At 41.5% G+C, this 27,565-nt stretch overlaps 2 protein-coding genes across 5 annotated transcripts in view; one reads left to right on the top strand and one right to left on the bottom strand.

Annotated features, from left to right (window-relative positions):
* Positions 1-168: 168 nt before the first annotated feature.
* On the bottom strand, positions 169-27,295 carry LOC105018344 (GTPase HRas). Its single transcript, XM_010883684.5, has 6 exons — positions 27,070-27,295; positions 13,270-13,438; positions 11,207-11,385; positions 6,693-6,852; positions 3,664-3,788; positions 169-3,552 (listed from the first exon to the last, which is right to left on the bottom strand). Exons 2-5 carry the CDS (start codon positions 13,378-13,380, stop codon positions 3,669-3,671), a joined length of 570 nt encoding a protein of 189 aa, XP_010881986.1. The 5' UTR covers positions 13,381-13,438; positions 27,070-27,295; the 3' UTR covers positions 169-3,552; positions 3,664-3,668.
* The window catches only part of lrrc56 (leucine rich repeat containing 56), a 35,551-nt gene continuing 27,580 nt past the window's right edge, over positions 19,595-27,565 (top strand). Inside the window, exon 1 of one of the 4 annotated variants that reach the window (XM_020040395.2) lies at positions 19,595-19,696. Coding sequence is in view for 3 of the 4 variants with exons in the window: in XM_010883685.3 (XP_010881987.2) it covers positions 27,322-27,396 (75 nt within the window). In the remaining variant the exon portion in view is untranslated. Of the gene's footprint in view, positions 19,697-27,295; positions 27,555-27,565 lie in introns of those variants that run through there. The other 3 variants (XM_010883685.3, XM_020040392.2, XM_020040393.2) reach the window with 3 other exon arrangements.

The raw sequence follows: 27,565 nt of genomic DNA on the forward strand, positions 1-27,565 counted from the left end.
TCTGCTTCACAATCCAAAAATGGGCCCACGTGAAATAATATCCCTTTGGTTCAGTAACAACAAACAATAAAATATGGTAAAGATAAATGGGGATAGGAGTGAATTAAGGAGAATGGGATTGAGTGAGAGGAATGGACTGAGTAATAACAACCAAATAAACTGCAGTCATTCAGGTAGGGGTCAGAGTTCATCTTGACATCTTTATTCCTGCCCTGCTGTACATTTGCTATTTTGTTAAAGAGTAAATACATCTTAAATAGTTAAAACAGTTCGTATTTTCACAAACAAACTTCCAAACACACATCCTCTCTGCTTGTTCACACTACAGTTTTGCAAGGGAGAAGCAAGCCCTTAATGTGATTTCAGTCCTTGGGTAAACTCTCCTTCATTCAGACATGATTACCAGTGGCCTGCTGGTCTCGTATTCCTCGTGGTGACAACTGATTTGTTAGAGTTTACCTTCAGATGTTTGACCGTAACTGCCAATCAGTCAATGCACAGTATAGAGTAGACAGACAAGGACATTGTGTGAGATGCAGAGTATAACAACTGCCAACTACAGTTCAGACAACGTTACAGTACGTCTTCTACCAGCAGAGGTCGATTTGATACACAACTTATATAGCATGTCTGATTTGTTTAACATTAACCAGTAGATCATTGTGGGGATGAAGAGCCACATTTCAGATGGGTTATTGGTCAAGGTTAAGGACATTTATTTGGTGTTCTATACTAATAGAACTCAGGTGCGTTTTAACTCTTAAAACACATTTTCACAGTTTTAAGACCCCAAAACATCAATAGTAAATCGATTGAGAAGTAATCCACAGAAGGCCAACGTTCTCCCAGTTTATGAATACCTCAGAGCTCCTGAATGTCATCTCTGGTTGACACGGCGCAGTGATGGGGTTCCATTCAGACAGAACCAGGAGAGGTGGCAGCTGTTGGCTGAGGTTAGCGTCAAGCCTTGTGCAGTGTCTCAGTGTCTTCATCCTTCATACATTGCCCCCCTCCGTGAAAGTTTGTCCATCTCCTGGATCTAAAGAGTAATATGAAGGGTACCACCCTGGAAGGAGGTGAGAGCATCTGGGGACATCATGTATGACAGAAGAACCCTCTATTAATGTTGAAGGGTGTTCTAGGTCAAAAAGCCCTTACATGCCAAACAATGTAATTGTGTTCAGTCAAAATGGTGGGCAGGAAGAATGTCTGTTGGAGGGGGCAGATCCAGGAAAAATCTCTCATACACACACACCACAAACACACACACACACGACAATAAACTGTACATATACTAAGGAACGCCACTCATGTATGATAGCAGCAAAAAGTCTGAATCAAATTATGCATTCTAGTGACTGAATAAATGTATTATTGTCCAATGTTAGAGTATCTCTATACAAGAGGTCAAGGTGTGTTGACTTGGCTTTGAAGTCTAATGAGGCATTACAATGTACTGCTAGGTAACGGTTGGTGAACTCTGGGGGTCAGTACCTTCAGAAAGAGGAGGGGGAAATAAAAAGACAATGGCACTTGAACAGTCAAAAATACTAAAACACTTACTAAATTAACATTGGAATCATTGAACATACAGTTCCAGTTTGACTGTTACTCTATGTAGCTTGGATTAAAACACAAACAATGACGAAATATTCAGATAGGGCATCCTGTATAGAATCACATTTGGTTGGAGAATTTCAGAGTTTTGTTTTTCTCATGTCTATTTTCAGGGGGGGGGGGGGGGGGGGGGGGTGAATCTGCAATTTCCACCAGTCATTAATAACAACATATCTACAATGGAAAGCAAACACATAAACCCACTAAGCACTCAGGCAAACGTACTCCTCTAACATGTACAAGGCATGAAGAACTAGCTTACTAACTAGCAAAGTTAGTTTATATTGACAGCCCTATTTTAGTGTTGTGGAGAGCACAAACGCTAATCAGCATACCTACACCAATCAATAGGGAAATATAAAAAGAAATATATAGTGGGCGGAGACATGACTAGCTTAAATCAAATGATCTCAGGGAAACAAAGACCCATCTGAGCAGGATAAAAAGGAAGGCTATTTTATGTGGCCAAACAGCTTTTTTATTCCACTTATCACCAGTCATTTAAGGCAGGTCTTGTGCATTACACTCTGGGACATTTTTTATTCTGGCATTCTATCACGTTCCAGGGTCAAAAGGCGAGACTTTCCCTGGACATTTCTGTTTCCTGAGCCATAATAAAACCACAGTGAGGACCGATACCTTCCAATTTAGAAAGGTCAAACTATACTTACACCAATGCTAAACCAAAATAAATGTAAGAAAAAATGCCACTTCCTTGAAAAGCTGTGCCTATTAAACTCACTGAGTAATCATTCCTGTCATGGTAAATAATAGCACGACATGGACCAAGGAATGAAATGAGTCTTCCATCCATCTAACCACCATACAGCCCAAACTTTAAGGCAATTTAAATCTTCATTCTGATGTACGCCTTTCTTCACCCAAGAAAAACAAGCAAATAATAAAAAGGCATGAGAGAGGTTTATTCCAAATGATTTAACCTAATCAGACAGTTAACATTCCTATTGCACTGGAACCTACACTATCTATGTTACTCCACAAAGAGAACTTTAGCACACACACATACACGCACACCCTCCTACACACTCTATGGGCCTGTGAGGGGGAAGGCAGTGGCACTCTGGGAAAATGAGTCCATCCATCTGTCTGATTCACAGCACTGCCCACATACGGAACCAAATACTTGGTCATGGTGACAGGTCTTAAAATGGCAATGGCCCATCCCACAAAACCGACACCCTGGCTTACTTTGCAATGCTGAGTGTGATAAACTTCAAAACCTTCAAATCACAATAAAGTCACTTATCAAAACATGTGTTTTAAGAAGAAAAGAACGTTAGGTTGGATGGCTAGACTAACTGTTTTAAAAAAAGGAACCCTTCCTATGAAGCATGTCAGGCACCGTTCCCCTAAGAGTACCCATTATAATGAGGTTACTGCAGAGCCCCCCTAGAGAGGAACCAGGAGGGTGGGGGGTTTCATCAGGGATGGGGATATTGACTACTACTGTCCAGTCTTTTCCGTGGGTCAAATGGAAAAATCCAGATTTGGAGGCTGTGAGGAGGAGAACAGAGGGGAGGGATGGGCTCACCTGGTCTGGTGACACACCCCTTTAAGACCAGTGTGGAGACTGTAAAACAATAAGTTAGCAGGAACTCATTGGAGCTGCCCAGCATGATCACTGGAGAAAAACTATTAGTGGCGTTTCTCTGGCAGACATGGACTCAAAGAGGAGACAGACAGTCTACTCTAGACTGGTGTGGCATAGCTTGGCCTGGCAGGGGCAAGGTTCTCCCTCCCCAACAGCTATGGTACACCGACAGCCTGGAGGTGCGTCCGTTCGTCTGCTGTTATCGGACCGTCCTCTCAAGTTTAGAAGTTTGTTGTTGTAGTAGTTCTATACTCCACTGTCAATCTTCAAGTCCATGCTGCCACAACGCATCCATAGGTTCACACCTTACCCCCATCGGTGAGCTATAGGGGAGAAAATGACAGCAGTTAGACCGTGTGGAAAGACTCGATGTATCACGGTGCTGTGAAATATGCTGTTGAATATTCTCAGGATCATGCGAGCGTCTGACTGACCTCCATCACGACACCACACAGCGGCAGCTCATACAGTCCTGTCCGCTCTCGTCAGGAGGATTGAGCTTCCTCAGCTTGTGCTGCCTGATCTCCCTGACCAGAGTGTAGAAGGCATCCTCTACCCCCTGTGAACACACAAAATCAAACTGTATTTCCAGTAGGGATGCATTGATACCACGTTTTTTCAAACGGAATACAAGTGCTTATATTTGGGTACTTGCTGATCCCGAGTACCGATACAAAGTACTCAAAGCTGCAATTTCAGTAAAGAAACAAAAGTTCTGTCCCCTATAAACAGTGGTGTCGTTAGGCCTGGGCGTCTGGGGCTATAGCTCCAGGTCTTGTATGAATAGCCCCGGATCTCAAATTGACCAGAAAATAACAATAATAAAAATAGCCCCTGATCTATTCATCTATAATTTCGATTGTGCATTATCACAACGTAGGCCGCTAGCATGTACATCGAAATGTTCCTCATTTACATTCAAAACCCTATATATAGGGGGGCTAAGCCACGAATGTATTGTGGTCCTAGCAACGCCTCTGCCTATAAACATGTTGTGGTTCTCGTTAACTTACTTAAGGTCTAACCATTTGTCAATGTGCTCCACCTTATAATATTATTTACCTTATATAATGTATTATTTAAATAGTAATTTGTTTAATTTATATTTAACCCGAAATAGTATTTTCTTTGAAAATGTAAACAATACACACAACCAATCGCAGACTTGTTTTGAAGGTAAAATACGAAAACCGGAGGTCTTAAAGCTGCTGCTGCATCTCAATTGTTGCCGGCCGGCATGATGTTAAACGATTTGTACCTATCGAATTGTGACAGTTAGCTTCTTACCTTGGGTTGTCGCTCAGATGGCTACCTTTATATCAATGTGACAGCCACTTACTGACCGTTCAACGCAAACGTTACTTTTCTCTGACCTAACTAGCTAGTTTGATACTCTGAACGTCCAAGACTGGACGTTGTTGCTCTGCTCTGATGCTACTGCGATAGTAAACTGTGCGATACACTGAATATTTTCATGCTCAGCTCTTTCATTTTTTTCGGCACACGGGCTGTCTCTGGACATATTTCGCTTCTCAAGTGCTGTAGTTAGCAGTTTTTGTGGTTCGGCACTGCTAGCGTTAGTATGCTCTTTGAACTCTGCGCTGTGTTGTGTCTAACGATATTTTAATTCAAATTGCTTGTGTTAAATGTGTTTTTCCTTTCCTCCTCGACAATTTAGCAGAGCTTGTAATCGTGTCATTGCTGATATCTCCATCTTCCCGCTCTACAAATCTGAGTTCTATATTCTGTATTTATGCGGCCAGAGGCAACACAACCATCGAATTCCACTTTATGTTTCCATAACGTGGTATCGGCATATTTCTATGAGTAAAAGTACACGAGCCCAGTATCGGCCCCATACTGGTATCGGTGCATCCCTAATTTCTAGTGCACATTTCTTACATGGCAAAGCTAAACAGTGTCACTGGACCAAGATTTTATTTTATTTTTAATTTGGGGACAGCCAAAACAATAAAACAATAGAGATTAGACTTATGTACAACAACAGCTGAAAAGGGGTCTCTTAAAAACATAGTGGCTAAAGGTTACCTCACCAAACATTGCCATTATATATTTACAGGCTTGTTACCTTGGCAGTCATTAACAACATTACTTTTCTTTAAAACGCAAGCAAAGACTGCTGTTATAAATGTGTACATTGTGCAGCCCTATTCTCAATGAAAGCTGTTCTTTTCCAAGGCGGATCAGAATCACCATAGAAATAGCAATTGGCAAAACAATCAATACGAATTATGATTTTATATTCCGCTCCTTTAATACCAGATAAAAAAAATCTTGTATAATTTGATCAGATTCTAAGTCATCAGTCCAAATGAATGTACAGTGCAGTTCATAAGTATCTGGACATTGACACAGGTTTTATTGTTTTGGCTCTGTACTTCAGCACATTGGATTGGAAATGAAACTGATAGGTTTCAGACATAATTCCCCCATTTTTAGGGAACCAAAAGTAATTTGTCAAATTAACAGTAGTAAATAAAGCGGCCATATTTAGTACCTGGTTTCAAATCCTTTGCATTCAATGATAACTTGAAGTCAGTGACTTATAGACATCACCAAACATTGGTTTTCTTCCCTGTTTATGCTCTGCAGGCCTGTACTGCAACCATATTCAATGGTTGCAGTACAGGCCTGTACTGATTGATTTGGCACATTTTAGTCTTCAGCAAGTGCAAAAGTATTCAGATCGGGTGATTAACTTGGCCAGTCAATAACATGACTGGGGACACGTTTTGGTCAGGAAAAACCCCAGGTGAAGTGTCATCCAGTGGGGTTTTAGGGATTTGGCTGCATCTCAGCATATATTCCTCCTACTGCTGTTACAGTACTTCATTAATGAAGACAAGTGAGCCAGTTCCTATAGCAACCATACATGCCAAAAACATACACACAGGACCTCAGCCTTATTTGACAGGCAAGTTGATATGCCAGTTACTATATTGTGTCCCCAGTTTCGTCATCACTCTGGTATATGTTAATATGTCCCTTCTGTCCACTATCTTTTTCCAAAACTCTGCAGGCCCATTTTGGTATTTTTCAGGGCATCCTGTTGTTGAGGCTTAATGGTGTTTTTGCACATTGCAGTCTTCAGTATACTTCTGTAGTTTGGCTGGTGAAGTCTTCTGTGAATGGTAGATCCACTGTACAGGTCTTCCTTGTTCTGCCAGGTTACTTGCCATTACCGACATAACTAGTGTTTTCTTTCACCTAAATGTGCCAAACAGTTGATTTTGGCATGGCAAATGTTTTGAATGTTGCGAAAGCAACTGTACAAATACTTTTTGTACCCTTAAATGGGGGGACTATGTAGGACATTCAAGATCCTGTGTTAGAGTATCAGCCTAAGAAGAGTAGTGACTTGCCCCTGTGAGGTCTTTCAGTGAGTCATCATCTGCAGTGTGTATGTGTTTGTGTCTTTCTGTGTATGTGTGTGTAAGCATACCTGTCGTGTCTTGGCTGAGGTCTCGATATAGGGAATTCCGTAGCTGCGGGCCAGTTCCTGTGCTTGCCGTGTGTCCACAGTACGCGCGGGAAGATCACATTTATTACCCACGAGCACCATGGGCACATCATCAGAGTCCTTCACACGCTTGATCTGTTCTCTTCAGGAGTCAAAACAAAAGATTCCCCATTAACTGGAAATATGGGCCATCCTGAACATTACATGGTCCTTATACCAGAGAAATACAACATATCGCAACAATTACTGGTTCAATATCTTGGAACAAAGAACCTAGGCATTGTGTTTATAGTCCCAACTCTCAATGATGCAGCTCAATGTTAGCAGGTCAGTTCACCATTTGATTCCAACGGTCTTCTCTTTCCCCCCAACAACAGCACCACAGCCAGAGACTCATGGGGCTCTAGGGCCCTGAGGAGTAGGTCCTGCAGCAGCACTGCTGAAGGGAGGGAGGGAGGTGGATGGCAAGCGGGAAACAGACAGCATGACCTCATCTTTCCAGCAGGCCAGGGGAGTGTGTGTGTGTGTGTGTGTGTGTGTGTGTGTGGGGGGCGGGGGGGTCAGATCTATCCATCAGTTCAGCTCAATACATCTCGTCATCTTGTGCTACCTCTAAACTGTCTGCAGCTGAGCACAGCCAGGACAGTAAACCAGGTGGAGGATTTCTAGCAGTCAAATCCATCTCATCACCTACCAGTACATGCGACAGACAAAGTAGTCAACTAGTCCTGTGAACTGGGATGGTCAGGAAGGTTATTTCCAGTGTCCATCCATCTTTAGATAGTGATGTGCTAATGTAAAAGGTATAATATTTATATATTCATATTCATTAACCTTTTAGTTTTATGTACCTAATCTTTTAAATTCATGGTTTTTGAGGGCTTCATATACCTTTCTATTGTTGCATTAACGTGATCACGTGATTAGGAAAGATTGTGCCTTTTCTCAGTTTCCCTTGAATTTAACTAAGGAGAGGTAGGTTTTTCTTGTGTCGCATTTTGAAGTCAAAATGTTGGAATGCAATTCCAAATGTTAAGTTACGTGTATTATATCAGTATTCATGTAGTATTTATCTTACTGATGTGTTGATGGAAGTTTTTGCGATAACTGACAAATTAATGAGTGAAACTAGCTTACGTCGCATGAAACGTGTTCTTCAGTGCTGAAAAGGTTAGCTTTTTTCCTCATAATTAATGTGCCTTTAATTTTTCTTACTTAGGCAGCTGCCGGCAAGAAATGTACTGTCACTTGACTTGTCCCATTCGTCATCTACACAGGTATGTTACGCTGTATGTACAGTTCTGAATAAATGTAGATGGTAGTAGTAATTAGTTGGCTGAGCATCTGTTAACTAGTTAATGCAGAGATGGCGCCGTACCGTAGAGCCTCTAGAATATTTGCCATCACAGCCAGAGTTGTTTGGTGAAGAATACCTACTAATAATATGAATTTCTAATAGGATAGAATTTTGTTAGTAAAATGTGTATATTTGTTTAAATGAGACTAGGAATTATCTGAAATGTATATTCCTGTATTTTCTAGTGATCTCATTGGAATTGTAAGAAGTTTCCCTTGAATTTAACTGAGGAGAGGCAACTGTCCACAAGAAATGTACTGTCATTTGATTGGTCCCATTCTTCATCCACAAAGAGCTGTATAGTAAAAACAACCGAACTGGCAGACGCAATGCAGTGTCCTTCCTTTCTACATCTCCGCTTAATCACTCAGATCACAACGCAGATTTTTTAGTGTCAGATGAGACCGGTTACACTGGCATTCACACCAGCCATGTCAGGAATAATGCAGGGGGGAGAAAAATTTAACGTTTTCTGTGCTAATTACACTCAAATAAAAATATCCCTTAACCATTACCAGTAAAAACAAGCAAGTGGGACAGATTCAGGAAGGGAGAAAGTGACAGGGTGGGGCCTTGAGATAGAGGCCATAAACCAAAAGTGCTGAAGTGGATTGGTTCGACAGCTGCAATATAGAGAGCATCTTAACCTGCCTCAGTGCCTGGTATGGCTACTCCACCGTCCTCCATCACACGCACTTCTGAGTGTGGTGTGAAATGTAGAGTTAATCACCAGGGCCGAGCTCCCGGTCTTTCAATAACTCTACACCAGGTGGTGTCAGAGTAAAACCCCAAAAGTCCGACTCCAGCCACCCAAGTCATTGTTCTCCATACTCATGTGTGACGTGCACTGAAAATGTTACCAGTGTTTCATGTCTAGAACACCCAGGACCTTGTAATGCTTCTACCCCCAAACCACAAAAAAACTGTTTAACATTACACATAGACACCTGGAGTAACTGCATGGTCCCTTTTCGACCATGCAGTTAAGTGGAGTGACCATTGTTAAATAGCGTAGTGGTCAGAGATACGGACTGCCATGTAGGCTACCGGGGTTCGATCCCCGTCATGGACAGAAAAAAAGTATGCATTAGGAGCTGTTCAGGATAGACAAAAATGTTGCTGGCTACAAGCTTCGATAGCCACGTTATAGCAAGCCTAAAATAAAACTGTTTACGGTTATATTGCGACTATTTCTGGTGGATTTTCGAAGTACACATCCGTGCATGATTTTTGGGGTAATATTGACCACAACTCCTTGCGCAGTAAAAGAGGAAGGGTTTCCATGATTCTCTCGTCTTTTCACTTGACGAAAAAGTTATTGTCACCTATATTCATAGTTACTTTATCAATGTCATTCACGAATCAAAGAATGTTGTTGTGCCATAAATTGAAATAGCTTTGGCAGTGTAAAGTTCATTTTCAGCCTTGCTAGCAATTAGTAAGTTAGTAGATACTAGTAAGCCTATTATTGGCTAATAAGCGGTTAAAAACAGCCAGTGGCAAAAGCCATACAGTTGATAGATGCGATTTGTGATGGAAGTGAACTTAATAAGAAACGTTAGTCAGTTTAAGACAATGCTTAATGGTGTCAAGCTAAATATTCAACACAATGTCAATGTGTGACAAAATGATCTAATGTCGAAACACAATTTTATGACGCTGTAGTGGGGCTACCGGCTGTCCGCCCCACTTGGCATAAAATTTGTGTGATCTACATTGATCACACTAACATTCTGAGCATGCATATTAATATTTTCACACGTACAATGTACACTGCATTGTGAGAGAGGGGCTAGCCCCACATTCACGCTTAGCCTATGGCCTACTACTACGAACTCGAATCGGCAGAACGCAGTCTGAAGCAGCAAGGCAGGGACCAATGAACATGAAATAAAATCCTAACAAATGATGTGCAATTTAGGAAAATGCTATATTCATAGATAATAAATTATAGGAAGTAATCTTCAAGAAATAAAAATAATTTTGTTGCAGTTCTGTTGACAACAGGTGGGGCTGTGCCCCTAATGACCAGACGCCCCTGCCGAACCCACATCTCTGTACACTTTTAGCTTAGTGGTTAAAGACACAGTCGGTCACATACTGGACCCGGGTCCAAATACAAGGAGTGCAACATCATTCATCCATTTTAATTGTGGGCCGGCTGAACTAGGCTTGCCTGGTTCCTTTTCTTGTTTGCACAAACCCTTTAGAAATGATTTTATGTAGACAAACTGGACTCTACCCACACACACTATTGTTTATTAATTATCATGTTGCCCCCTCCCTTTAACCCCACCTATATACAGCTCCGGAAAAAATGAAGAGACCACTGCACCATTTTCTTTCCTTTCCAAAAAAGTTGAAAAGAAAAGTTTTTGAGTGAGGAACAGAAGCGTTCAATTTGCAGTGGTCTCTATTTTAACCCTTCTGTCCCTCACTCAAAACCTTCCTTTTTGACTTTTTTGGAAAGGAAAGAAAAAGGTGCAGTGGTCTCTTCATTTTTTACGGAGCTGTATATACACATGTACCTGTAGTACTCCTCACACATTGACATAGCAAAGCTATATTTTATTTAATAGTTAGTTCTTAATATTTTTTTTATATTTTAAGGGGAGCCCAATTAATTTTGAATGCTTTCACATAACTTCAATGTGAAAATTATTTACTGATCATACGTTCAGATGTTTTGAACTCTTTAAAATCCCGAATGTATTTGGAGGTTCTAAAGAGTTATGCTAGATGGTGATGGACTGAGAATCAGCCAATGAAGACTAGTTTTGTTTTGGTCTTCTCCTGTCACAGGTTACCAGAGGAAACCAGATGGTTTGACAGAAAGGGAAAGCTGGATGGTGCACATGGTTGTGGGGGAGGGTAAAGGGAGAATATCATCATTATCTAGATGTCTACTCCCTTAGGAGTGCTCCTCCTCTCCCTCTTTCTCCTTGGGTCTAATTGACTCAGGATCGATGTCATTGGCAGCGCAGTGTAATCCCTCCAGTTCAGTCTAAGCTTTCTTTAGCTGTGTTAAACGTTCCAACATGACATCACCCAGCTAGCTACTGTAAAGAGCTGGCACACACACAGTTATTACCCCTATCCTGACAGTAACAGTCCTCAGGCTGGATGGACACAAACACACCTGTACTGGTGGATGTCCTCGAAGGACTTGGTGTTGTTGATGGCGAAGACACAGAGGAAGCCCTCTCCTGTCCTCATGTACTGGTCCCTCATGGCGCTGTACTCCTCCTGACCTGCAGTGTCCAGGATGTCCAGAAGACACGTCTCCCCGTCAATCACCACCTGCTTCCTGTACGAGTCCTGGAGGAGGGAGGAGACTTCCCGTTAGACACGCATGCGCACACGCATGCGCACACGCACCTTGCTCACAACCCATGGATATACAACTGGTTTGACTTGGAAGGTTAAATCCTAATGATCCTACAATTCAGTCACACAGATCAACCATTGCCTTTAACAAACTCCACCCCTGGTGAATCCTTGTTAGGGTTCAAATAGTAACATGTAGTGATGAGGAGTGGTGACACATTAACTGGCATATTTGACTCAACATACAAAGAATTGAGCAATAAGGTATGAGGAGGTGTGGTACATGGTCAACAATATACCACAGAAAAGGCCTGTTCGTATTCACACTGCTCTCTGATACAGCCGTGGTATATTGGCCATTTATAACAAACCCTAAAGGTGTGTTATTGCTACTAGCCTATATGCTATACAAACCGGTCACCATTGCATTGATACAATGTACTTATTAACCATTTATGTATTTTTCAAAACTAAGTCTCAAGCATACACATATTTTTAGCGTTGTAGGGACCTGACCTTAACCCAGAACTTACTGTTCCCTATTCCTTAGCCCTAATCCTAACCCTTACTCTTAATATCCTAACTTTTATCCCTAAACTTAACCTAGCCCTAACACCTAAACCTAACAGGTAAAGCCTCAACTTTATAATTACACCAATTCTAACACTATCCCCAAATGTAAGTTTCTCCCTAAACCTAACCCCTATATGGGAAATTACATTTTCTACAGTGGGGACCTCCCAGAAAACTGAGGAAAACTTTGCAACCTTTACAGGGATTTCAGTTGCCCACATGTTCACTTAAACATGGATTGATCACACATGCGCAGGCAAAATCCCCATGCTTGGTCAGAGAAGAGGTAGTGGTGTCCAAAGGGCAGCAAAGCCAAGCCAGTGTATAGCGTGAGCGTCCCAACTCATAGACATGTGGGGCATTGCCTTTGTGTGCTAGTGCATAGGGGCCAGGAATGCACACAGACAAAAAGGTCATTGTCTGGCCAGGGGCAGGCGTGGTGAGAAACAGAGGACAGGAGAGAAGAGACCAGACAGATTCTCCCTCCTGTTCTTATTATTTCCAAATCTTTCTCTTCAGCTCTCATTGTGAGCAGCAAAGCACAGCATTTGTAGAGGTTTGAATGAATAAACTCTTGTAAAAATATACTTCGGCAAATGAAGAACTCAATTGGTAGTGGGTTGCCTGTTTAGTAATGAAATGTGGTAGTAAACAGTGGTCTCTCCAGCAAGCCAGAAGTCACACTAGCCTGCTCTGCTCAGTGAAGGGGAGGGGCCAAATCCACATGACATCATCTGCAGTGATCAGCTGCAGATGTAGGCAGCAGGTTTGGACAGACTGACACACACACACACACACACACACACACACACACACACACACACACACACACACACACACACACACACACACACACACACACACACACACACACACACACACACACACACACACACACACACACACACGTTTGTATGGCTATCCTCATGGGGACCAGAAAATACAAATAGCATGCTCCCTTGCCCTAATCTTAACCATAACCCTCACCTTAACCTAATCTAACCCAAACCTCAATAAAGGAATTTTAACATTTATGCTTAAACTTTACCTAGATGTAATGCCTAACCTTAACCCTAAACTTAACCAACAACGCCTGAAACTTATAGAAACCCCAATTCTAACTCTACAATGAATTGTAAGTTTGACCCTAAACCCTGAGCTGCAAATTTACTTTTGCCTCATGGGGACCGGCAAAAGGTCCCTAAATTTTTTCTGGTTTTACTATACTCATGAGGACCAAATGTCCCCATGAGTATAGTTAGACCTAACTAACACACACACACACACACACACACACAATACCTCTATAGTGGGGTCGTATTCGTCCACAAAGTGGTTCTGGATGAGCTGGATGGTGAGTGCACTCTTCCCCACACCTCCAGCCCCCACCACTACCAGCTTGTACTCCGTCATCCTCACTGCACCCCACACACACCCGCTGTTGTGTGTCTGCCTGCCCGTCTGTGTACGTCTGGGGAAGTCAATGAGCAAAAGAGATGGTGTGGCAAAGAGGGAGAGAGAGATAGTACATTAGATCATGTCATTTCATCCTTTGGCAGTATTGAGTCAGACATCATGATATTTCATCCTTTGGCAGTATTGAGTTGGACATAAGCTACCCTATGACCCTAGTTGTCTTGCAAAGTGAGATAGGTGTATGTGTCTGTGTGTGTGTGTGTCACCAGCTCAACATGAGAGGGGACAAACGCAGGGCTCTCCTTGTTGATGCCTACCTCACTGACACTATAGCCTCACTAGATACAGCATAGGAAGCAGTGTCTCCATGTATGAAGCCCACATAGAGAGTGATATGTGAAGCAGAGCATTCAAATGGACCGTCTATAACATGATCCTAAGGCACAGAACATAACAGCAAGTTCAAATAGACAATGCATGCCACTAATCTAATTTAGAGCCATCATCTTTTTGCTGAGATTCTGTGTTCCATAGAAAACTTAGCTTATATATTCACAGTGAAATTCCTGTACTTGGTGGTAGAATTAGCACAATGAGGTAACCCAAACCAATGAACCAACATGTAAAATAAAGTCAGTACAATTCAGAATACTGGATAACCTAGAACTAGCATCTTGTGTAATTACTAGATGCTCCAAGGTTTTGGCCTGGGCCAAATTTCCTCTTTCCATCTGACAGTGCTGACACATGCAAAAAAAAAGCATCTGAACTAATGCTGCTTGTAATGTAGCAATTAAAAATGTTTTAAATCTAAATTGAGAGTTTTTAAAAAGGATAAATTCATATTTGGGTGAAATTACACTCACCTTGCTTTGTTCCTGAAGTCCAATGGAGTCATTTTTCACAACATGCCATTATTCTAATCTGTCCAAGCCAGGAATTAGCATTATTAGCATTGTCCAAATTCATGAATTGGAAATGTGCGTCCCGATCAAATAAAAGCTGCATTGCAAGAGGAAAACATACTCTGAAACACTTCCAGACAGAGGGGAATAATGGCTTGACATGAAAAATTACTCCACGGGCCTTCAAGAACAATTCAAGGTAATTGTTATTTCACTCAAATATGAATCTAGGATGAACTATCCTTTTAATGGTGTTCAGGTAGGTCTTTCTCAGTTTTATCCTGCTTGTTTGATTTATACAGCCTAGTGAATTCCTCCTACTCTACTAGGCCCTGTTCTCTTCTAGAACACATCCTTTCCCCATCAGATCTGACATGACAGGAAAGTGACTGGAAACAACGCACAAGGTTGTCCCAGGGGAAGCGTCAGTCCAAGTCACTCTTCAGTAGTGCCAAGTTGTCCATCACAGTCAAGGTTTGAGCCTTGACTGGACCACTGACAGGCTGGGAGCACCATGCGGTGGGGGGTGGCCTCTTCAGTAGGGATTTTCCTGTCGCATGGTGCCCTAGCTACTCCTTTAGACGAGACTGGGCACTTGCAAAAAGGTCCCCCAAACCTGTTGGGAGTAGCCGTGATGGGACAGGGCCACAGGGAGAACTGGATATCACAGAAGACTAAACAAGAAACACACTGACTTTACTAATTTAGAAATGCATTCTTCAGACTCCGATATGAGTGGAGTAGAACCTCACTGATAAAGCTTTATTGTGGACATCTATGATATCAATTAATCTATTAGTGAAGGAGGGGAGGAGAGGCAGCTTTGTCAGCGTACAGAGACGTAGACACAGTGGTGAGTACAAGGGCACACATCCAGTCTCTCACTGATACGGATGGCAGAATGAAGTGTATGACCGATTCAGAGACAGCTACTTCAATAGCAGATGTGATACGAATGTAGCCTAGATGACACAGAGAGGAGACATACTGGCGATGATAATATTGTTATAAATAATCAAATACACTACTCATTTGTTCTGTCTGTCATGTATGATAAAAGGTCGCATTGATCAAAGACACAACCATGTGACCCAGGAAACTGAGAAGAGGTGGGTTTACATTTATAATTTTCTGGTTGCGACCAGCAATCTCAGCTGACCACAACATAATTTCGCTTATGCTCCTTGACAACCACATAATTCCTCCCTTGGTTACGCAAATTCAAAGCATTTTAATCCAGAGAATGCAGAGCACTAATGTCCAAATCAGAGCTGTTGACAGATCAGTGAAGAAATTAACAGCAATGTTGTATTCCATGACACTTCCATGACACTTAGTGTGTGATAATGGCAATAACTGTATGAACATTGTCTCCCAGGTCCATAGGCAGATGAGCACCCTAGTCTTTCTGCAAGACAAGACTGCATGTCTACACTGGTGGAATCACTTTCAGTGGGACACCTAATCCCACAGCCAGCCCTCCTCCTCCTCCTCCTCCTCGTCACTGCAGCCAAGTGTATGGATCTGCCCCACCCTTTATTTTTCTACTGGACACAGATCACTTACAAACATGAATTCATACGCGAAAACTGTGCCTACAGACACGTGGAAAATTTCTACTTTCAGAAGACATAATGGGTTAACATAGTGTAACTAGGCATAAAGAGGTTTCATGTATTCCCCCTTTTACTACAGTAATTTACGTCATCTGCATTAACAAGATTAACATTATATTTTTAGGAACATTACTCTCCTTTTTATCTCTTTTATTTCTTATTATACTTTTTGTATTTAGTAATCAATCTAAATCAGGCTTTAGAAGAATTGGGTGTGTGGTATTTGTGTTACCTGTACCTGGATATAAAATAACCAGCAACTGGATATTTAAGACGGAAGCAGAGCGGGAAAACGTCTAAAAGCAAGCAATTGTACATTGCTTAGAAAATAAACACGAACTATTTTCTGAACTTTTCATGCACACCTGTTACTGGTGAACACTGTCACAAGTGTTCTCAACATAAAAATATCAGCAGTTTCTATAGTTTAAGTTTCTGCTTTTAAAATCAGGGAGGTGAACGCAAAGGGAACTCACCACAGATAAGAATGATATAAGGGCAATTACAGAGGAACAGAAAAAACCCTTCCTTGAAGAACTTACTTGCATAACAACTACTATTAAAAATTTCCTTATAGTACATTTTACAATGACAGGTGCACTTGCAGATTTAGAGTTCAGAACAATAAGTAAGAAAAAAAAAAAAAGTTTGAGGTTTCTTGTCCTGGTTTTCTAAAACCTATTTAATGTCTGATCAGTGTTCTGATTCCTGCAGAATGAATGGGGTATCGGCTATTACTGGATGCTCCCTTAAAAGGTTACTATGTAGAAACTTTACATTATAATAAGAGAACATATACATAATATATCAGCTGGAATATTGGAATTATAGTGTTTCACAACATTTACTCACCAGAAATGATATGGGAGCAGACCAAAGTGTGCCCTAAGAAGGGGCAAATGGAAAACTGGCACCAATCCTCTCTTCAATCAAAAAGAAAAGCGATTATCTCTGCACATACGAGCAATGATAGACAGCAGCAAGCCATAATCCTCTATAATTTCCTGGCTGCTAGAAATTCTACACTGTTAATAACATTTCACTAAATAGTGTAGGAATTGTGCCTTACAAATTTCTTTAAAAAAATCAATTGCAGTAACTGCGCATTTATTATTTTTTTTTTTACAGTTCTTGTTGGCAGGTGGACCAAAACTGTAAGTGATAGTTAAATGCGCAGTTACTGCAATTCAATAACGTATATGGAATATTAAACGTCAAAACTCTGGGCACTTGGGTCACAAGATTTGTCATATATTGAGTGCTGTGGTCAGTCTGATGCCCAAATCTGTAATGACATTTTGCAAGTGTGTACATTTAGTGTGTGCTTATATTTGACAAGCGTGTACAATGAAGTTTGAACACATTTCACAATCTCGCAATTCTTCAACCAAATATTTCTATAAATCAGTGCGGTGAGGTCTGGGAACGAGACATACACTAAAATCTAATAGTCTACTCACTAATCAGGTTCAACTCCCTGGCAAATCTATTTCTAATATATGTATCATTAGATTGGAACCTTACACAGGGTTGGCTCCAGGCTTGAGTGACATAAGCGGTCGCTTAGGGGGCCTACGACTGCTAGGGAGCCCCTGACCAATCGTGGAGGGGGGCCACAAATTACATTTTGCTTAGGACCCCCAAAAGGCTAGAACCGGCACGGAGCATACACGTTTTAAAAAGGGAATTGTACTGTCTTTGTCCCATACATGTATCTATTGAGACTGCCCTGAACAATTTCTTATGCAAATCAATACAGGTGCATCTAAAAAAAAAAAGTGGAAAAGTACATGTTTTCCCGTAATTCAAATCAGTGAGCATAGCCAGCCCTTGACTACAGTGTCAGCAGTTGAGAACTAGTGATGTGACATTTGACTCAATTTACTGATTCAGATCTTTTTGTATCTTTCAGTAAAAATAAATTAATCTTTTGACTAATTTTGTTCATCCAAATCATTCATTTCGTCGATTGTTCCTTCCAGTGAATGAGATTCCAAGATCCCAAAGAGCCATGGATCATCGTTAATTTTGTTCATTGTTCCTTCCGGTGAACGAGATTTGAAAATCCAAAAGAGCCATGGATCATCATCCTGCATATCTTCCATTGTTCCTTTTGGTCAATGAGATCTGAAGATCGGAAACAGCTATGGATCACCATTCATTTTGTAAATCTTTCGATGAACGTGATTCGAAGATGCAAAACAAACAGAAAAATTATGAGTTACCTACTGAGATGATTCACGATTCACCAAAAAGGTTTATTCAAAAAGAATGAATCGTTCGTGAACGACCCATCACTATTGAGAACAGCAGGCAGGGAAAGCAGAAAAACCTGCTAGCTTCAGTGCAACCACACAGCCACTCAGTTCTTAAATACTACTCATCTTTTAAACTTCTGGTAATCTTTTTCCAGTTATGCTGTCATAAATCCGTAAGATCTGGTGTTGGTCTATCTTTGACAGAAGCTTTTGACAGAAGTGGAAAATAGTTCTAGATGTGACAATGAATTTGGCGCTTCCATAACTAGCTAGCTAGTTAGCTTCGCTAGACATTCTCAGGGAACTGGAGAGCCAGTGGGAAATATATTTTGATTGGTAGAAAGCAACATAACTATGCCCCAAAAGCACAGAGGCTTTATGTTTTTTCAACACCCATTTATGAGAATGTGAACATACTATGCATGCACCAACTGTCAAAAATGGTTTGCATTCACTTGAACTAGCGGAAAAAGCAGTGCTTTTGCCCAAACCTTTTCGAGGAGCAAAGCCCGCTAACGTTAGAGGGAGTGAGAGTGGAGGAGTGCAGTTAAGCCAATACACTACCTCCGCAACCATTTCTTGTAATAAAATCCACAAAATCAAATTAAAATGAAATTTCTGTTGAGAAATCTATTATTAAAGAGAAACATATTTATTCATATGCATAATTATCTTTCCAAAAACAACATCAAAATGTTGTTAATGTAAATTTGCACTTATGGCCATAACGGCCTGGGAGAATCAAATAATTAACTGTACAAATCACACGTCTTGACACATCATAGTACTGTGGAGAGCAGTAGAAAATACACACAACTACTACTTTATTAGGTTCACATGCTTGTTAACACAAATAGCCAAATGGTGAATCTTGTGGCTGCAACTCAATATATAAAGCATGCAGACATGGTCAAGAGGGTTTAGTTGTTGTTTGACCAAACTACAGAAAGGGGAAGACTTGGAGCCTGGTATGATTGTTGTTGGTGCTAGAGATGGTGGTTCCAGCATCTCAGAAACAGCGTACCCTATATCTCAAGAATTAAGTTCCCTGGGAACTATTGTGAAAACCGCAATTACGTTCTATGCCAACATATCTAGTTGCCATTACGTCGGTCAAGAACGTTATACATTTAGAAAAAGAAATGTATGTGTATGGTAATAATCCAATAGTTTTGTAGGATTTCACCTATCCAAATAAGGCAATTTATGTAGACGATCCCCACTCAACATCCCCACTCAAGCCAAATCAGTTTTTAAAAATAATAATAATAATACAATACAAAACCTGTATGGAGAGCGCCGCGTGTGGCCATTCAAAATTTGGATTTATATAGAACGTTCTTGACCGACGTAATGGCATTAGATATGTTGGCATAGAACGTAAATCACGGTTTTTACAATAGTTCCCAGGGAATGTAATTCTTGAGATATACGGTAGGAAACAGCCAGCCTCGCTACAAATCCTAAAAAGGTCCACTCTGTACAAAACGTGTTTCTACCTGATGCTAGATTGGTATACCTAATAAAGTGGCCGGTGAGTATGATGTTGTATACTCTGTGCTCTGGTGTACAGTAGCCTACATTTTTGTTTTAATCCTGTACTGGTACACATGATTCATTTAGCCAAATAATTATCATGCCTAACTAATTGAATCAGGTGTGCCCGTTTGTGAAATAACTGGTGGGCCTAGGGAGAGGGGTGGGACACTGCTGTGGATTGTACTGACCTACACTATATTCTTTACAAAACTGTCCAACATTTTGAAACAGGTCATGCAGTAATACTCCCAATATAAATATCAAGAAATTATTTTTAAAATAATGTATTTTTTTGTGGTGAGGGAACTTGCTAGGAAGTGTTTTAAAATGATGGCTTCATACCTTGGGTATCCTGTTCATATGATAAACAGCACTTGAAGCTAAAACATAGCAGTGGTTTTTATTGCAATATTAACAAGAAACAGTTCACCCTGACTGTTAAAATATGGCTGTTTTAGTGAGAGTGTGATTGTTCCCCCATAACTCAACATCAACCTGGACTCTGGACATTTTGATGAGAGCAGGATACACACAACATCCAGCCAACACCCAATTTACACAGTCAACAGTGGCAGGGAATTAAAAGCAGACAGACACACTCCAAGTAAGACCTAAATGGGTTTCTGGGTTTGTTAGTGTATTAATAGAACATGCACCTCTGCTAGTCTACCACTACTGTGTGTGCGTGCGTGCACGTGGTCCAGACCATGGTGACTTGCTGATGAGCTGACTGTTGGGTCAACGATGTTAATGATTGAACAAAAAGCGGGCTTCTTGCTTGCTGCTCTGTTCTGCTTTGCTTCAAACCACACAGGACTTCTCCTTCACAGCTGATTCAACAGGCTGTATCACAGCACACAGCGCACAGTTTCCCCTATAGTCAGGTAGCAGTGGCAGGCCGTGGCAGAAAAACTGACTGCCATTAAAAAAAAAATACAAAGAAATAAGGACAGTACACACACACACACACACACACACACACACACACACACACACACACACATATATTTAAACATTTTCTTGGTGGGTGGATGATTTTTCTGTAAATCATTTACTAAAACCACAAATATGTAGTGAAGAGAATGGACCAGTATATTTGACAAATCTCCAAAAAATTTAAATTAATACTTTTCTAGGAAGAGGCTTTGGTTGCACCAAACCTTCTAATTTTTTTTTTACATTTTTTTTTTATATACATGAGCAGTGCCTTGGTGCCTCAGGGACTGAATGTGCACAAATGTACTGTTTTGTCATTAATCTTGCCTATAAGTCCTTGTACCAAACTGCTAGAAATATCCCATCTGGTGAAAGTAAGAACTGCAATTGAGTACACTGAAAATACTTAATTCAGATGGGAGAACAATTCATTTAACACAGTATTTGTTCCCCCAGTTAAATAAACACTAAGATAAAGCGAATCTGGAAATACAAAGATTTGAGTGAACAGCATAAATCCATTAGAAGAGTAATCCACATTAAAGCCACTGCATTTGTTGCAATCCAAGGGACATGCACCACTCAGAAGGCTTATTTACAACTGTGACTATTGAACAACATACAATACCATTAAACGCCATCACAGTCAAATGCCCCATCACCTAGCTATAATAAAACATGCAAGCAAACAGTGTCAAACTGCAGGAAATCTGCTTTAGATCAACAGCAGCGTTTCTAGGTTTCTATGAAATGACCACAAATACCTACGTTAGTTTTACTTTGTAATTAATTGTTTACTCAAACTGGCATTTCTGTGTATGAATAGTTTGGGCGTACCCAAACACCCAAACTGTGTAGGTGCATAGCATTCATAAAAACTGTCCGGTTCAAACTCCCTAGGAAAATGACATCACCCACCTGAGCATTTTACAAACACTTGGTGTTGCTCACTTTTAGGTGTGCCACAAGGATTATGCAGCATTTCTTGAAGTCTTGAATGTATCACACCCATTCTATGAAGCTCTGGTTCTAGAATGGCTAACCATTCTTGCTATCAAAAATATGTTCATCCAACCTATGCAATTTATCAACATAGGTAAATAACTCTTCTCGGGGAAATTCAACCCAAATATTATCAGCTCTTTCAGCTTATGCTGCATTTTCTACTTTAATCAGTTTAATAGACAAAACAGAAACTTCTGATTAATGGATTTTATTGATTTGACAACATGGAAAACATTCTAGAAGGACACCCTAACAACCCGTGATTGTCCATACAAAGACAATCAACCAACCACATTCTGGTCATCATGCCGTGTCACAAGGTTGCTAAATAAAGATTAACAGTGTGGTTTCCCATCTCTCCAAAAGTATCTGACAGATTCCTTCCCCCAATGCTTGTATCGACATTCCCACTACTCCCACCTTGCTATCGTTCTTTGCATGTGAATAGGACCCTTACGTTTTAGCGCATCGAAAGCAGTTTAAAATGTACCATGAGAAGTTAACTACAGGTTTTTGTTCCCCAATGTTGGTCACAAATATGAGTATAAGACAATTTTATTTGGGATTGACTTAACAGAAATGATATTTTCACTGGGGAGTTTAAAAACTGCTATATTTTCTCTCCAAACCACGGCATACATTTGCTAACACTGTCTCTGTGGCCAAGAGCAGAGCCAAAATTCCACTCATTTTGCCACTGCAGCTGAAAAAAAAATGAAAAGTGAAACAGGTCTCTACATTGGCTAGACCTTCCCCAATATCAACATTCACAGGCTTGACGCTTGGCTTATCCTGGGCCTGCCATGGGCTAAAGTAGTGTTATCTCCTGAAGCAGAAGGTCATAACAGAATAAAACTAAGTGATTAATTCCTGTGTGATAGATGTCTGACCCAGAGTGACAAGCCACAGCTTTCTCAATAAACAGGGGAGGTGACTTCTTGTAAATAGGCCATTGTTTTTTTTCAACATGAATATCCCGGCCATAATGCATTTCCATCTTACTAGATCATACGTCTTGATAAGTAGTTGGGCAACTAAATGGGATCCCTGGATAGGATGACCTCACCGGAAATAAGATGCACTCAACAGAATGGACTGGGCAGGGTTGGCCAAATGGAGGGAGAGGGTGTTACACGACCACTGAACGGTGTTGGTCGGATGCTCACCTGTTCTACCTCGCCCCCCACTTAATGACCCTAAAGCCAAATCACTGCAGTTCACAACAAACTCCCTGTCAACAAATACAATACAGTTACAAAGCGCAAATTTAAAGACTTCGGATATGTGCATCTCAAAAGACAGTTATACCACATAAATATGGTCCCTCAGACCATACTCAGGTGCTATAACGGTTCCTCTAACAGAAATAAAGGCAGAACAGAGTTAAAGCTGTTCCAAAGTGAAACCCTGTGGATTCCAGAGAAAGAACGTTGTTTCTGCAATGAAGAAGTAAAAGTGAAAGGATGCATCAGAATTACACCAAAAATCTCTCTTAAGAGAACAACACACTGACAGCACCACAAACTACAGCACCTCATTTTTACAATATATCATAGATCGACAAGTTCCTATTATTAGGAGAATAACAGTTAAACTCTCTACTGTTCCATCACCTTGAGAAGAGACAACTGAGGCAGTCTGAACAAATTTGATTGTACTACTGGTGATGTTATAAGAGGAGTGGTCCACAACACACTGTGTGAGGGGAGACATAGCAGTGCCATTCCCTGGCAAATCTAGGCCATGTCAGTGGCTGATAAATAATCCAGACATCCACAGGGAGATGAATGTTTGATACATCCCTGCTTGCTGACGCCTGAACCACCAGTTGTCTGTCAGGATCTGTCCTGTCATGTGGTGTTCATAGGTACTGAGAGACAACATTAACACCTGGTGCACCAACCTCCCCGTGGCGCCACCCTCTGCACCCATGCCCTCTGCACCCATGCCCTCTGCACCCATGCCCTCTGCACCCATGCCCTCTGCACCCATGCCCTCTGCACCCATGCCCTCTGCACCCATGCCCTCTGCACCCATGCCCTCTGCACCCATGCCCTCTGCACCCATGCCCTCTGCACCCATGCCCTCTGCACCCATGCCCTCTCTATGCTCTGACTGTTTGGTATTTAGGGCTAGAGCAAATTGGGCCTTTCACCACAAGTCTTAATTAGTCCTTAACGTACATAAACCCTACCTCAGTTAGGACCTACAGAGCACCAGAGATCAGCAATGAAGGATCCCAACCGTAACGTAAGCACTTTCCAGTGGTGACACTCAGTATAGCCTACGTCGTAGCGATGACCTACTCCACTAAATCTCTGCATGGCTGTGCCCTTTTTCCCAAGGAGCGGTACATGTGTGGGGTTATATATAGCCCACCTCGAACTGGGGGAAATTAACTGTTCATTTTGAAACCCTAGATCTCTGCCTGGACCATGAGGATAATCTTACATGACGGCTTACTGAGGGTGCCGGCTGGACGTCACAGGGCAAGTGGAGGGAGGGGGCAGCCTTACTGTGCCCCACCAAGGGCATGGAGAAACCAGGGGAGGGAGTGGTCAACCTAGACACTGCACCCCAGGAGTTAGGTCTGCATTTTGGAGGGAGTACTTCCTTACCAACATAGAAATATTGTATTCACCATTGACTTGGCACTCACTGGCTATTGTTGGTCAGTTGTTGGAGTTTGAGTGGTGCCCTACTCTTCCGCCTGAAGATACCAATAATTGTCCCACTCTCAAATCCCACCCATGGTCTTGAGGATGAAGAACTTTAAAGAGGACCTCTAATGTCTCCACATGCAGCCTCCTCGCTCAACAAAAGCACATCATTGGTTAACGGATCTATATCGGCAGAGCCACCAGCCCACTGCAGTGATAATAGATATTTAATGGAGCGATAGTGGTAAGGCGAACCTCTCTAGGGACGGATCACAATCGAGCTGAGAGACCATCATGGAGCCTGGATGGACCAGACAACAGCACGTGCACGGTGCATCTTCACCGCTCCATGGCAAGTAGAGACTCAACTGAAAAGCTTCAATACAATGTAGCCCGGGCCTTAACACACTGCTACAAGACAATGTAGCCCGGGCCTTAACACACTGCTACAAGACAATGTAGCCCGGGCCTTAACACACTGCTACAAGACAATGTAGCCCGGGCCTTAACACACTGCTACAAGACAATGTAGCCCGGGCCTTAACACACTGCTACAAGACAATGTAGCCCGGGCCTTAACACACTGCTACAAGACAATGTAGCCCGGGCCTTAACACACTGCTACAAGACAATGTAGCCCGGGCCTTAACACACTGCTACAAGACAATGTAGCCCGGGCCTTAACACACTGCTACAAGACAATGTAGCCCGGGCCTTAACTCACTGCTACAAGACAATGCCTTGGCAAAATTCAACATTGGAAAATCCATCAATTGGCCAGGTGAAAGGTAAATACCAAGGCCTTTAGGGCTGGACAATGGAAGAAGTGGATTGTGACTAACCCCATTAAATCCACCGCTCATCCATCAGAACACAATGTGAAGATAAAAGGCTGCGCATCCTATGAATAGGGTCACAGAACAAAACAGTTTAGTCAGTCAACCAATCAAGATCCTTGGAATCGAGATGTAGCATCTTCTCAGAAACCAGCAAGGCGGTTGTGATCAGATTCAAAGCTCTCTCTGCTTTCCCTCGTATAATACTGTATAAAAGGAGTGAGTAGAGGTGGGGAAACTAGCTTCAACACAGCCAGCCTCTTTGTAAAATGGGAGATTTTCCAAAGAGATCGTCGTTTCAAATAGTTAAACAGAGGTCAAGTGATGGAGGCAGGAGATAAACGGATGACTTCCATGCTAACAACCAACCACAAACACCCGTGGGCCACTGACATGTCAGCTATGTACTGTGATGGGCCCACACAAGTTGCAGTACCATTACTATAAAATGAGAAAATTATAACAAATCAATAATATATTCCATCAATACTCCACCAAGAATGCTCAATAGTTCTCCCCAAGAACACTAACTGAGAAGACAATTGCAGACCAAACACCATACACACACACAATCTCAAAAATGGAAGACCAAACAGAAAATCTAAACATTGACACTGCCCAGAAATGAGAGGTGACTTTGTTAATTGTGTAGCTTCTACTTGAATCATAACAAACTACCATAATGTCTTTTATGTGACTACAACCCTTTCCAAGTGTCTAAATCAATGGTTATATTTAGCTTGAGAGTAAATCAGTAGAGAAAATCCTTGTGCATAATCTATTTTTGTGAGAACCGGCTATTCGTGGGGTATAGTTGGCTTCTACAACGCTACACCATATAGGCTATAATGATTCTGATTTTAAAGTAATTAGAAACTAAAGTAAATTTGTGATACCTTTTCAACAGATGGTGTACCATTTTGTCATACTCATTGTGATGTGCTATAGATCTATTGGTCAACACCGCATGGATGATGTCATAGCTCAGAGGAGAGGTATGAGTCGCTACACACTGGCAGGCATTGTAACTATAGCAATATTGTTGAATTATGTTTATATTTAGCGGTTTGTGGACTATATATAGGCAGCTGGCAATACCGGTCCTCCCATCATTTTCTCTTTCTTGCTAACTTCAGGCCACTCAAATTGTTTTAATTTTCAAGCCTCCTTTTGAATGTTATCTTTTCGACATAGACAAACCAGTGACATGTTTGTACCGTAGGCGTACTGATGAGGCGATACCGTCTGTACCCTAAATTTTTTCCCCCCCTGGTCCATGACCAAGCACGTCGGAATACAATCGCGTTTAAAGCCAAACGCCTAGTAATGGAATGCAACTTCCGCAGTGTGCTACAATTCACTGACGGGGCGTCACCCGTCTACAAGATCCGAGTGGCTGTGGGGCGCTTACTGGTGACCATAACATATAGAATGGCAACAGTTTTCTCTCTTCCAATTCCTTGACAATGATCAATGAAAATGTTAGTTTCATTTTCTAGTGTACGATCCTTTGTTTACTTTAGCCTAAATATCCACAGCAGGTGTTTCCTCTGACTCAGTGCAGGGGCCGAACGGAGATTTACTAGCCAAACTAAACAGCTAGTTATGCCTATATTAAACAAGATGATGTCTAAACACAAACTGATGCTCTACTAATGTTTTGATTCAATGATCACGTGATTAGCAGTTTGGTGAAATGTTAAGCTACACCTCCCAACGGTGTTTGACAACGAGATTCAGATGCTGGCGTGAATAAACTCGTGAAAACATAACATTCAAAAGGTGTATCGCAGCCGTGACTATGCAAACCAGCTCGAGCTGTAGACAGATTTAGCACATTTGATCCCCGGTGTGTGGATATCCTGGACAAAGCAAAAACAACGTTGAGGAACACACTACAAATAGCCTACATTTCTGCACGAAATACTTACAAGCTGAGCTCTATCCGCGACGTGGTCCGCTGTAATCAATGATTCAATTCAGTATGTTTTGAATGTTCCGAGCAATACACATCCAAATGGTGTGTCCGTTTCCTTAGCTATCTCAACAGTTTTCCAAAAAATAAATGAGTAATTATTCCAGAAACTATTACTTTCCACTGAAATCTCTCACAGCATTCGCTCAGTTTTGTAGTCAACGCGAGGTGAGCTCACCGCGAACAATGTGCTTCGAAAAGAGAGAGGATGAAGACTGTTGGAGCCCACGCCCAGCCCTGCACCGCCCCGGCGATCACAGTTCAGTTGCTTTTTTCGACCATCGTTAGTATTGGGCGGTTTCTATAAAACTCTTCTAAAATCAGCGGGAACTGTGGGCATAGCATACCGCCTGGAAATACCGTTATTGTTACGTGATTTGTTCGTTTAGCATTTTGTGTATGTATATAGTGGAATATGATAGGATAATCAACCTATTGGAGGTTAGTTACTG

The sequence above is a fragment of the Esox lucius genome, chromosome 19, assembly GCF_011004845.1.
Source record: "Esox lucius isolate fEsoLuc1 chromosome 19, fEsoLuc1.pri, whole genome shotgun sequence".
Taxonomy (NCBI): Eukaryota; Metazoa; Chordata; class Actinopteri; order Esociformes; family Esocidae; genus Esox; species Esox lucius.